The 14341-nt window shown below is 47.6% G+C and overlaps 1 protein-coding gene across 1 annotated transcript; it reads right to left on the minus strand.

Moving 5' to 3' along the window:
• Nucleotides 1–1068: 1068 nt before the first annotated feature.
• LOC119169982 (uncharacterized) lies at nt 1069–14308 on the minus strand. The gene is made up of 2 exons (XM_037420986.2): nt 14053–14308; nt 1069–5423 (listed from the first exon to the last, which is right to left on the minus strand). The coding sequence occupies exon 2, from the start codon at nt 5378–5380 to the stop codon at nt 1394–1396; it is 3987 nt and encodes a 1328-aa protein (XP_037276883.2). The 5' UTR covers nt 5381–5423; nt 14053–14308; the 3' UTR covers nt 1069–1393.
• Between the last annotated feature and the right edge of the window lie 33 nt (nt 14309–14341).

Genomic DNA, 14341 nt, shown 5'->3' on the forward strand with positions numbered 1-14341 from the left:
TTTTCCTCAAACCTTGCTGCAGCACGACTCCTTTCCGAATTCGTGCGTCTTATGCCCCTTTCCGTCTCTCACCTAAGCATTGGCAAATCAGAAGATACCTGGTAAAACATCCCTGCCTTGTTCGCTCTCTTTCGCTGATGAGCATAGCCGCCATGCACTTCGCGCGCGCAAATCTACCAGAGAGGCTATGACACGATGGAGACAGAGCCAAGATTGAAACATGCTAGTTCAGTGCTCTGAAAATTTGCCACCAGTCCAACACTGCTTCTTCGCATGGTCAGCTAACATCCTTACCTTCGTGGACGGTGTGAGGACTGAATGTACTTTTCCAGATATAAAATCATTCTTACAGAAATCATTAAACGTGGTACAGAATGGTTTTTGGAATGGAATTTCAGGAAAAAGCGTGGTGGTATCCCACAGTGGATATCACCATGCACGACCTTATTTTAAGGCGCACGACTAAATTACAACTGTACCTTTCATATGCGACTTATGCCACACGTTTGCGAGACGGTTGTATTTTTCCCCAATACAATGTTCTTGGTAGTGCTCACGCCACTGGCTGTAGCTGGCAAGGTAGTGGAAAGTTCAGAGATTAATTGCGCGCGTTTTGATCCCTGACAACGTGACCGCGTTGCAGTACTCGAGTTGACGCCGACGCCATCGCTGCCGGTCAATTTTCGCATTTGATGATGCGTCTACCACTTTGGCCTTAATAAAGAGGAACGTGGCCCGAGGCTCGGGGATCAGCCGTGCAGCTTACGTGTCGGTCGACTTTTATTCCGCGCACAACACTTTTTTTAACGTGCATCAGACTTGAAATACACGGCGGTTTCAGTAGAACGCCATCGGAGTCCCGTCGCCCGTACCAGTAATCGAACCAGCGACCTCGTGCTTTCCAGTAGAACGGGCCTCGTAGGCACTGACCCACCGTGGCGGGTATAAATCCTTTGTGCTGGCAGATATATTTCACCAGACAGTTGCACCTAAAGAACCATAGAGCACGGTTAGCAATTGGCTGACTCACACTGCGGTACGTGTGAGAACTAGTGCAACGAAAGACACTTTCATTACGCATTTTCTTAAACACTTTATTCGTGTCCGGTTGAGTTCGGCAGTTTACAGCGTTCGCAATATGAGCAATGATGAACAACATGAGGTACTCGCGCTAAACATAGCAGATAAGTAGAGTGCCGCGAAGACTGGTGTATAGCATCTACTGCGTTGTGGACCTTGGTTCAATTAGCACTATACTTAAACAACTTGGCTTTTCGCGCTATCGTTCCGACAGTAATTGATGGTAGACACACTTGATAACGCTGAGAAACGTCGAAAGCATTTTGCATTGGTAAAGCGTGGTTTGTTTGAGGTCTGTCCGAATTTGCGGTCATTACGAAATGGAGCACTTGTCCTTGCAATCTTCGCATCTGCTTTCGTGCGGGTGACTGAAGCACGCCAGTTTGCACGTGTGCTTACAGCGAAATACGTGACCACATCGACTTTCGCAGGGATCAGCGCTCGCGAAGCAGGGCTTAACATTAACGTGGCCGCATGGAAGTAACTTGGAAACAATAACACGGCACTGAGGACTAGGCTGGCTGCAGGGCACGTCTACTCTGTGTCCGCAAGGCAATATTCTATGAACGTACTTTGTGCATTTCATCGAGGAGATTCTGTTGCAGGTCCCGTAAACTGGGTGGCCACAGCCTTGAACAACACTGACTTGCACAGTACACGGTGGGAATACCCTACGGTCCGCTCCACAAGAGACGTAGCAAGAGTGGCCGCAAGGACGCACGGCCGATACCGAGACGTCGCACCGATATCCAGCTTTGTCGCAGCACTGTATGGTCTTTGTATGACCGCATGAAGGGGTCACTTGCACCGATTCGCGGCACGAAGGCAAGACGACTCGCTCTCCGCGTTGTACGAGTTCAGAAGCAGCTGTGGTCGTTCTAAGCCGATTCTCAAAGCAGGCAATCTGTACCCGATGTCCACAATCCCTGACCACGGTAACCGGCACCGTGCACTTGTGCTGAGCCAAGACGCCAGGAGGTTTGAATGCCGAAGCACTTGCCGATACCGTAGACTGTTCTTCAAAGCATGGAATTCGTGTCGTGTGTCCGCACGGCAAACTTACCATAACTGGTATCGTGCACTTGTACTGGCGCAAAGACAAGGCACTTATAGGCCCAAAGGCACTGCCATTTGTGCCCTTTGAATCCCGCCTCTCAAAGCATAAAACCTGGGCTGTGTGTCCGCACTCCAGATTCACTGTAACTGGTATTTTGCACTTGTACTTGAGCGCACCAGATCGGCGGACAGGTGCAGCAGCAGACAGTGGTGTTGCAACAGGCACGTAACCTTGTTCCCACTTGTAACAAGGCAGTGTAGCCGTGTGTGTACAAGGCAATTTGTCAGTGACGACAATCGAGCACCGCTCAGGGCACCGCTCGGAGCACTTGTTAGGACAGGGATGGTTACGACTGCAAATATGCTTCAGGCAGGGCCGGTCACAAGCGCCTGGATGATCTCCCTTATGGCACATTTCTGGGCACGTGTGGCCGCAGCGTCTCTTAGCACCACATGGCTGCATGCACCCTCCAGTCTCCTGCAACTTTTTTACAAAATCATTTCCCGACTCGATGCGCACAATGGTTCCCGGATGGCGCACGCATGACAGAGAAAGAGCCGGTTTAGCACGCCTGTTGTTTTCGTGAGCCGTGTTGAAGACGTTCTGGCAGCTCTCATCGGCACTCTCCAGCCTTCCGAAGCCGTACACCGCACAACGTGCCCTACTCAGAGCAGCAGCGAGATCTGAGCCTGGAGCGCCCGAGCCAACGAGCAATACTAGGATTTTACAAAAAGATGACGATAAATTCTTTAGAGACCAAACAGTGTATGTGCACCCTACTTGCCGCAGCTTTTCGGCCACCATCTGGGTAGCCACAGCAGTGGATGGCGAAACCGTAACAATGGCCACATCTCTTGGTTGGTAGTCGTGCGTCTGAAAATGGTGGCACAACCGAGATATCATAAAGACCGCTTCTTCTTCTGGAACGTCAAAAAATTGAGCAGACTCCGCAATACCCCTTAGAGGCTCAGCAGTGCAACCCGACTTCAACACATTTTTTGTGAACGGTGCTAAGAGGTTGCAGACGGGCTGCGAGAGGAAATACTGAACGCTCAGTTCGTGCAGCTCGAAGCCTTGGCTGCTGAACGCACAAGACCAAAGTGATAAAGATGCTTCTTGCGAACATACGTTGTCCCCTATGAGAATGAGTCTCGATATGCTGCTGCAGAAGAGGCTACTAGCAAGCAGCAATGGGACTTGATGCGCTCGGAACAAAACTAAAACTTTAGGTTGCATAGACTCAATGACGGCACTATGTGCGATAGCTGTGGCCACAGAGGCAGCAATCACAGACGTCTCAAAAGGCGGACGCGATACATTTGTCGATAGCATTTGGCCGCAGTGAAGGTAAGAGTTTAATACTTCATTTTGGGCGTCTTCAAGTTCATTGAGTACACGTTTCCTAAGGCTCCGAGTCCACTGCTTGTACAACTGCCACCTGTGGCACTTCTGAAGCAGCATGATATTGTGCCCCGCATCAATCTGCAAGTTAGCAGTTAACTTGAGAATTTTCCATATGTAAGCTGCTTTTAAGTCGTCCGGAAAACCTTCGGTGCCTTGGGAAGTTTGCTGAGCCCTTTCATAACGAAAACCAACCAAACAATTTGATTTGGTAGAGACACCGCTCCCCTCCAACGCATACTGGCAGTCTTCGTGGTAAGCATCAATATCGGCGACTGACACAACAGCCAACATGTCGTTGCGACTAACTCCTTGCATCAGCCACTTTTCTACGCAGTTTCTTTCTTCACTCCTTTTGGTTGAGAACTCACGAGTGATTCCGTGGAATCGAGACTGGTGCAGGATCGTGCTCTTCAAAATGCACAGGTCTTTCAATACTTTCTTCATTCTTAGAAGACTTTCGTTCATTTTGCCTTTTGATAAGATAGCTGTAGCGGATTCCTGAACGGCATCTGCTGATTTGCGGACTTCGGTATCTAAGCAGAATAAGCCAGCTGGTTTGTTTCTGAACATAGGAGTTATACCATTGCCTATTACAAGTACCGGCCCTCTATTCTTTAAGCTATCAACAGTGAGAGCCACTTCCACTGCGGACCTCAGCAGTTCTTTGTCACCGGTGCCAGAAGGCGCGTGAATTAACACACCCCTTTGAGAAGTAACTGCAGCTTTCACGGCGATCATTTGGTTTTCATCAAGAGGATGTGTCCTGGCCGAATTGCTCTTCAATGATGAGTCAAGGGCAGCTTGTATTGCAGCCTCATCATGTGTTGCCTGAAGTCCTGATTCAGTAGACACGCATACCTCTCCTTCAAGCAGCGATTCCACTCGCTTCATGTCATCAAATGATTTTGAACGCAGCGAAGCGAGATGGTTAATGAAGTAGTTTGCGGCCAAGTTAAGATTGACTAGAACGAACTCGTGACTTTCCTTGTCATCGGTAACTCCAAGGCCATCGAAGAGCAAGGCGACTAGTTTCCCGTCGAGGCTCAGGATTTCACCGTAGCATACGTACTGTTTTTCGGGGTCGCAAAAGGCGACGGCGGCGCCACAAAGTGTGACCGGGTCGCAGTTGGCAACTGTAACGACACGGCCAAGGCCCCTGTCGGGTACAAGGTGAAAGCTACCTAACGTAGCCCGCACATCAGAGGACGCCGCTTGTAAATAGCAGTCGTGCACATGCAACGAGACAGACTTTTCGCTCGCAAGTCCAATTTCTTCTCGCCGCAGTGTCATGGCGGCCATTATATCGGCAAATGTCGGGAAGGAAACCACCTTGCTCCGCGAGGGACGATCGGCCCCGACAGGGAACGTTGACCGGTCATGGAAGTAGTTATTCGAAGAGTCATCACCTGGAACGCTCCTGTTTTGGCAGTTATCACCTTCCGGACGACAAGGTCCAGAAGGAACGTCGTCCAATGAGCCGTGGTGTGTACTTCGAGTGTTGCTACGCGGAGTCCCGTGTTGCGTGGCTCGGCCTCCCCGACTCCTTCCTCTGCCAGAGCCTGCTGAAGATGGGGGCCGTCCTCTCTCTCTCCCCCGCGTTGCACCCCTCCCCTCCCTGGCCCCGGACCTAGCGCGAACAGCTTGTGCCGACGCAACTCTGTCCTGAGCACCGTTATCAGAAACCTCAGCCAAATTCAGCGGCGGAGGTTCACCGAGCACTTCGCTGTGTGCGGAGTGACGTGCAAAGCTGAAGTGCGGTCCGTCGCCATGCTGGTTATTTCCGGGCCGACGATGCCGAGGTCTGGGCCGCCTATTGCGATTTGAAGATGGCGGCTCCATGATCTTTCTGCCAGCTTCCAGACAGGAAAGATCACCTGATCATCTGCGCAAATCGGAATAAAAAGAAACAGCACAATCAGACCATTGATTTTGGTACCTGACGTCTCTAAAACTGGCGTGCGCATGTCACATATATTCTAGAATGAAGGGCCAAAATACTTTTTGATGAGCGCGCCTGTAGTCTATACAATCGATAAGCTCGGAAGTCAACAAAGCTCCCGCGACATTAATTACAATAAATGTAGGGATTTCGAGGTAGGAGCCTGAGTACATTACTAAGAGGAAAACCGAGAAAAACTATTTGAACTGCAGCCAAACAAATGTACGAGAAAACAGACCAGAGCAATATATAGCATACGCTAATAGGCGGTGTTCACTTTTCCTGAAAATTCAACGCGTTCTTGTGCGATACTGTGAATTTACATAAATGTTCCAGTGGTTATCTGCTGCGTATAACCGGGATTCCTTTCAAGTGCGGAACACACTGTATGAGCCCGGACTGTCATGCTTTGTCGCAAGCTGTCATCGTAGGCTGTCGTCGTCTAGTCACATGGCGTTATAAGCAGACAACAGCAGAGCCCTGCATAGCAAGCAGGCAGAGAAGGAACGAAAGGAGGAAGGAAGAGTACAAAGCATGGCCACGTATGGCGTCACGCAGGCCAAACCAACACCCTCTGCCAAACCATGTATACGGCATAGCCATGCCACAGGATGCAAAAAAGTGAGGGTGAGTAGAGGGAAAGGAGGAAGGCAGAGTGCAAAGCATGGCCACGTATTGCGTCACGCAGGCAAGAGCACGTGTAGCACAGCCGCGCATAGCATGGTATCGACGGTGCGGGGAAATGGAGATGAGGCTGAGGAGGAGAGACAAGAGGAGGGGAGTGGAAATCAATGTATCGCCAGGTGTAGTTCACAATAGCTAAGGGGAAAGAAGTGAAGGAGAGGTTAGCGCATAGCATAGCCGTATGCAGTATAGACCTCATCGCTGTTTACAAACGCAGGTGCTGGATGGCTTCTGGTTGTGTGCCGGCGTAGTCTACCGTATTGGTGAGGAACAGTAGTTCTAACGAGTAGCCAGCTCGTTTAAATTTTAAGAGTTTTTTTCTTGCACCTGGTCAAATATTTCACACACTCTCTTTGAAGCTCAACACAACATTATAAGAGTTAGCCTTTAACTTTGAGCGCTTCCCTTTTATTGGAAAGCGGGAAAAAAATGTCTCCTTACTTAAGCACAACTTAAAACGCAAGATTTCTGCATCGGTGCTAGAGAGTAATAAATGAAGTGACCGGAAGTTGCTTCGGTATACACGTGCTGCTGTTAGTACGATGTTTAAACCGACCTAAAAGTCGAATATATTAGTAATAGGGTAGAGATGGACTCGCTCGCTGGATTTCGTGCCAACCGGTTGTTCCCCCGTGATCTCCGACGACAGCGCACCTCTGGCCGACTGGCTCGTTCTACGCCATCACCTGACGCCGACAAGAGCTCTCGCCGAGTGGTGCCCCGTCCTAGGACGCCTGCCACCGTGTCCATCTTTCCTATCTTCACCTTACTTCTGTAGGTGGCTGGCTCTGCGCCACGCTCTCTCCTTCCTCTTCTTTCTATCTCTATACCCTTCAAATCCCTCTTTACTCCCATTCTTATGAGCTACTGTTGAGGTGTCGCACTATGATGCAAACAGTTACGGGGCTAACTTTCATCTTTTCACTTAAGAATCACATCTCTAGGGTAGAGATGGGAAGTGAGGGTGTGGGGAAGGAATGAAGGGGAAGCGCTTTACTGCATCACAATAACCTTTTTTTTTTTCAGCCATAGACGCCGAATATATATACTGCACGTTTAGAACGCCAGCGCTTGCTTACCCGTGAACGCGAACTGGCGAACCACTGCTCCGCATCACCTGCAGCTTTCTCCTTGAGTGCAACTGCATACACACGTTCGGTAACCAGCTTTTTTTTTTTTCTTGTCCCATGATTTCTTTTCGCCGATTTCCAATTTAGTTACGGCAGGACACTGTTGATACCGTCGAGTAATGGTGCCTCATACAAATGTCCCAAAGTCCAGGAAATCGCCTTTCCGAAAACTTTTTGCATTAACGCGTGATTGCCAGCTTTCTGCACCCCACCGTTTTGCATCGTCTCCGTGATAGACCAACCCTGTGACCGAGCAAGGGTGACATGTCATGAAGTTATGTGAAGTCATGATGACGTCACGTGATGACTTGCGTATAATCCCGATTGACTGATTGATATGTGGGGTTTAACGTCTCAAAACCACCATATGATTATGAGAGACGCCGTAGTGGAGGGCTCCAGAAATTTTGACCACCTGGGGTTCTTTAACGTGCACCCAAATCTGAGCACACGGGCCTAAACACTTCCGCCTCCATCGGAAATGCAGCCGCCGCAGCCGGGATTTGAACCCGCGACCTGCGGGTCAGCAGCCGAGTACCTTAGCCACTAGACCACCACGGCAGGGCATGCGTATAATCCCGGGAGTACCGGATTAAGAAATAGCGGCACCATACCTGCGTACGTGCTAATGATTTTTGTGTCCTCGTTTCCTCCCATGTACGCTCTTTCAATTGATTGTAGGCGTTTGTGTTGACTTGTTATCACTTGGGTCTGTGTTGACAGGCCGTATTGTTACACATGATTGCGGAAATACATAGCGCGACGACCACGTGTAACAAAGGAGTGACTAACCAAACATTATATAAATAGCCGTATACAGGCAACGTCCCAGAAAATAACAGGCAGGGGCGAAAGCCTAGTCAAACGCGGAAATTGATTGGCGTCCAGTGTCAGCACCCCTCGTCAGCGGCGTCATCACGAGTGATGCAAAAAAAAAAAAATGCCACGTGATGCCTTCACCAGATTACAGGTCGCGCCCCGCCACGGTGGTCTAGTGGCTAAGGTACTCGGCTGCTGACCCGCAGGGCGCGGGTTCAAATCCCGGCTGCGGCGGCTGCATTTCCGATGGAGGCGGAAATGTTGAAGGCCCGTGTGCTCAGATTTGGGTGCACGTTAAAGAACCCCAGGTGGTCTAAATTTCCGGAGCCCTCCACTACGGCGTCTCTCATAATCATATAGTGGTTTTGGAACGTTAAACCACACATATCAATCAATCAATCAATATCAGATTACAGGTCGCCAAAATTTCTGACGTCATAATGCCATCATATGACATCGTATAGCTTGATCAGAGGCGAGTCGACCACGGAGAAAGCGCAAAACTACAATGGGTGCAAAAAGCTTTCGGAGGGTGGCGGTACAGAATCAATGCAATCGCCGGAGAAGAAAAAGATGCACTTCGTCTTCCAGTCACAGAATCCATAAAGCGCCTCATGAGTGTGTTTTTTTTTTTTTTCACCGCGTTCATAAATCTAGGTATAGCCCAGCGTACTTGTTGAAATATCTCAGAGCTGCGTTTGACGAGGACAAGACAGAAGTGCTCGACTGACACAAACTACGTCAGTGTTGACTTATCTGTCCTGTTCCCGTGAAAAATAGCACTGGAATATTTTAAGTAGTAATAATAATTGGGGTTTAGCGTCTCAAAACCACGATATGATTATGAGATACGCCACAGAGGAGGGCTCTGGAAATTTCGGCCAGCTGTATAGTTCATAATATTTTGCAGACGAACACCGAGAAACATTACAGAAAAAAAAAAACATGGTTGCGGTGCCATTTCCTTATGGAAATCTTGTATCATGCAAGCAAATTAATGGAATGACGCGCAATCACAGTAGTGCGCATCATTATGTTGCTAATGGATCGAAAAAAAAAACAACAGTATCAGCACTGTATTATTAGGGTCAGCTAGCATTTAAAAAAAAATATGATGGCTATCTGCCAGTATAGTGTGTACTAACCATATTGAGCATCTGCCTCAATTCATTAAACGCTCCTGCAGTGAGCAGTTCACCAGTATTAACCAGCTCTGGCATACGGTATAGGCTTCACAGACCCCAAATACTTCTACAGAAGGAAAAAAAAAAAAACTTGTTAAATCATAACCGCCGCTTCTGATGACTTAGTCGCTTTCTATACACCAATCGAGAAAGGAGCGGGGTCTGAACGCCGGTCCTGCGCGTTGGAGTGGACTATTCTACCACACAACATCACCGGTGCTTTTGACCACACAAAGTCGTCATCTAGGACATGGAATTAAGTTAGCATATGTAATACAGCGTGGATAGCGTCACACAATTCGAATTACGTAACGAGTGGGTACCCATCCATTACAGTGTTCTCGAGCCCAATTCTTCGTCCTCAGCCACAGCATCAACAAAGCGCGTATAACAGAAACCCACAACAGGTATCGCTTCTCAGCAGAATCGTGAATTGTGGCATAGTGACTAGTCTCCTACAGTGCAATACTGTCACGTGCGACATGTACCGGGAAGCACCTCTACCACATGTCACGTGGTCGTTACGTTGAGGAAGGTAGCTAGCAGTGCACGCTCAAGAATAAACTTTGTTTGGCCGAACTTGTCAGGTTAGAGCAATGCACACTGGCACTCATAGCGGCGGACTGAGCGTATATAGTTCGTTGATAACTGATCGATCAACTGCGCGTGATCAACTGATAAATGACCACGCACATTGCGCGTGGTCATTTATACATGCGACCGCGAACATTCGAGCATCATCACTGGTGCCGGGTTCGTTCGAGAATGAACACTGTTCGCGTTTGAGTGCTCAAGCCTTAACTGATCCTAAAATAATCTGGAATGCTGGCGCGGTTTGCGTAAGGTATTATCCACACGTGCATTAAGCCAACGACGTAAAACAGAATCGGAAAGGGGCGTGTGTGGGATTATTACGACTTATGGGGTATGCCTCACAACCGTACATCTAGAAAGGATGTTCCTGCAGCTTCGCCTGTGACTGTCGGGTAACCCACGTGGGGTTAGTATTTTTAAGTTATTGTCTTAGTGTATGGATAATGGTTTCAAAAAATCAACGAAGTCTCAAATGATCAATGATAGAATGATGAGTGATTGAATACATGTCATTCGTTTGTATTGCTTTTTAAACCGCGCCTGCAGTGTTTGAGAAGCTTCGGGAATAGTATATCATTTTGTTTAAGATTATGCGCGCGACGCGAACGTTACAGATTATTCTGGAACTTACGTGGCCTCCAGCGATAAAATATTCGACGGCGCATGCATATAAATGCCGACGCACTGCACCGCTTGTTGTATAGTGAATGCAGGACGGGGCAGAGAAGAAAACACAGAACACATACACGGCGCCAACCTTCAACAATGCGGTTTAATCCGAGAAACAGCAATACTTATACCCAAACATGGCGCGCCACAACCACGTGCTAGAACCAGAAAATTGATCTACTGCAACTCATGCGACATTCAAATAATGCAATTCTTTCAATGATAATGATATCGATGGCTTGCTTATACACGCGTCCCCAAACTTAGCAATAAATTTTGCTTCTATGTTGAGCCTTGTCATTTGGTTAGTGCTTCTTCCGATTATGCTGGTGCGATTAAAGAGGGCTTGGCACCCGCATTCTTTGCAGTGAATTGCAAGAAACCTCGAACAACATGAATACCTCGAACAACATGAATAACCAACAAGCCCGCCGTGCAACCTTAACCGCTTGCTGGTTGATCGACGGACGACGCTCAGTTCGCCGATCTCAGCGCCAGTGTGTATCGCTGTAATCTCACTTTTCGTTGATCGGCCGCAAATAAACAGTTTGATTTTCGAACTACAGCCTGCTCCCTTCGTCGACGTCACGACCCCGTGACAATATGATGCCGCGCTAAAAGTTGTTTTTCTTGCGTACACTACGGCAAGATTCGACTGGAGAGCCCCGTTGTGCACAGGTTGCAATGTGAGCGCCTTAAAGTCCAGACGCTTGCGCAGCTGATCTCGAGTCGCGAGGGGATTAAAAGAAACAGAATACACCCCCCCCCCCCCCCCATGTCCTTCGCCCAGTCTCGTGCAGTTTGAATACCTTAGTGATCGAGGAGGCTATATAACCAGCTGCATGTGGAGCACTACTAGAATGCACTGTACTTAAACTTCTATAGAGCTTAGCCCAAAACAATGGCATGCAGTCTTTCTGGACGTACATTTAGTCCGGCCACGTTCATTTAGCCCCTGAACTTTTGCTATGACGACGCAGTCGTTGTGGCAACAGTCGATGGGAAGCCGAGAGATATGTGCTGAGATTGGAGATAAATTGAGCCGACTGATACCATTGGCTCGACTGTTGCCAAGATGACGGAAGCATATTAATGTTTTGTCAAGCACATATTAATCAAAGACAGATTGACTGGTGTGCGATAGATGTTTTTATCGCGAACGATTACACTGCACGTATCAACGGTCAGGCTCTAGGCGTGGCACAAATACTTCAAAAAGCATTCGGAAGTGCTTGGGCGTGGCTTTTGCCGTGGCTAGCAAAAAAAAAAAAAAACGGGGGAGGGGGGGGGCGTTGTATTCACGGATTCGGAGCCTGTAATCTGCGACTTCTAATATTTGTTCACAAAACTGCACTCACAATCAACTATCTGCAGACAGAAAAAAAAAAAAAAAGGGGGAATAGGAAGGAGCAGCTCCGTTCCGCGGAAACCGATAAAACGGAGAAGCTGGCCGTGTTCGCTTCGTCAGGCTAACGAATTTCTATGTTTTTCGAGCAGCGTGTTTGCGAGTCTTTCAGCTGCCCTTTATTAAACACCCTTTGTCGATATTTTATGTGATAGTATAGTTTCAGTGCATCTTGACCGTACCACACTTATACGCATAGGTTTACAAAGAAACACGTCTTTGCAAAAAAAAAAAAAAAACGGCTCTTTATTAACACTCTTCGTTGAGATTTTAGGTGGCAGTACAGACTATTTTCCTTATTACATATGGGCGCCACCATCTTGAGCCATGAAGCCTATGTTTTCTTGGTTTTGTAATGCCACTACGGGTATTGATAAGGTCATGAAACATTGTATGCACCAACCAGGACGTTTTCATGCGTTTGTTTGCATGACGCAACACCCAAACATACAAAACAACGGTTGACGGCCCAGTATGACGGCACTCAAACATGCCCGTAAAGTAGCTTATAACCACCAACTTTTACAACCACACGGTACCACGTGACAGTGGCGTCACACGCACGGCATTTGTCTCTTTTTAGTGGAAGTTGTATGCAGTGGGATTGAACATAGACCCGATTTCAATGGCACACACGCGTTTATTATGGCAGTTTTCTGATAGTCCAAACAGAATTATGTGGCTTGTGTTTGTCGGGCACTCTTGATTTTTAGTAGACAAGTGTTGAGCAGTGGGATGTGTTCTGGGTTACGATGCCCACTTGCGTTACCACGGATCCCAGACATGAAAGGCTCGGCAAAGGATAGCCCTGCTGTTAAATGTTACAAATTACAATAAGTCGAACTGAGTGCCATCAACAACGTCGGTTCGGGTACGCCGTCTCAGCACATACAACAGATTTCAAGGCGTGGATAGGTTCTAAAACACCGCCTGTATACCTCTTACCGCAAAGCAGCTGCAGATGTCGAATTTATCTCGCGCTGTCTGCTTACTAATCCTTTCCGAAAACAATGCGAAACGAAAGCGACTCACAATGCACGGATAAAGCACGAGGGTAAAATAGACAATATGAAACTCTCTCTCGCCACGTTCTACCTAAAGGAAAGAGAGAAGGGGAATATGGAAGCTTGCGATGAGAAATCCGAGTGCCGGACTTCGGAGTCGACGTTTAGACTAGTGTACGCGACTTTTTTTCAAGCTGAAAGCCTTGAAGAAGTCAAGTTCACTTGTCGGCTTCGGCACACACACCCTTTACGAATTTGTCATTTAAGCCACTTGCAGTTTTTTTCGCTGGAGCCTTTTTTTCTGCTTTTTTTTCTTGTGTTTGGAGTCCACCTCTTCTCTCGATCCTTCGTTTCGAAAAAAAAATATCGTTTGCTTATTCACTACGGGTAAGTTACTAAAAGCAATTCTTATAAAGCAGCAAGAAAGATCGCTGCATGTTATTTCCATTTACAAAAATCGCCTTTGTTGAAGTATAGGGAACGAATTTTTCAAGTAATCATCAAATGACCTCAGTACCCGAATTTATTGCTTCGTTAATCGATCATTAAGAGTAACCGACTCGATTCCAAGAGAGGGCCAACGTTCGAGGGGGAGACAAAGTTTAGTGGGTGCGATGAATAATGCGGGTAATATGTGGCAGCAATAAGCATGCATGAGCGTTTAGTCAAGAGAAGGGGGGGCGGGGTTCAAGCATGTTCGAAAATTTTCAGTTTTGCTTGCTTATATTTACAGGCACACATACAAATGCACGCACAAACATATAAAGTGTATTATGAAGTATGGCAGAAAGAAATTAGGTGCCTTTCTTCAAGAACTACTACCACCCACTGTACCGCCTTCCTGGCAGCAGTCTTAATTCAAGAAAAAAAAAAAAAAAACTGCACCAAATGGCCTCATAAGTTGCTGTACAGTTGGCACTGCTTTCTCTAACCACATTTTTAGCAGGCTGGCGGGTGTACAAAACACAAGAATCTAGTCAGAAAAACAAACAAGAAAGAACGTCAACCCATTTTTTTTTTTTTCGAAAACGAAAAGTCACTCTGAATTCTAACGTGCATGCCAAAGCTACCTTCCAAACTTACGGATCAGGTTCCCATTGATAGTCTCGGCTGATTTCCGCTGTGACTGGGTGTCAATTTCCTCACAGTTATTTAACAGTTGTGAAAGAAGTCCACGCGTTGTGGTCGTACAGGCATCCCCATCGGTAACGTCCTTCTGTGGTTGAAGAGCGCGTCAAGCCTTCAACTTAGCAACGACTACGGCAAGCAATCAAAGCCACTGCATGACCACAAAACACACCCCCTGCACTGCCCGTCGCTAGGAGCTCTGTTGGAAGATAAAGCGATAACGCCCATCAAGCCTGATCGCTCG

This window comes from Rhipicephalus microplus, chromosome 2 (genome assembly GCF_043290135.1).
Source record: "Rhipicephalus microplus isolate Deutch F79 chromosome 2, USDA_Rmic, whole genome shotgun sequence".
Lineage (NCBI taxonomy): Eukaryota > Metazoa > Arthropoda > Arachnida > Ixodida > Ixodidae > Rhipicephalus > Rhipicephalus microplus.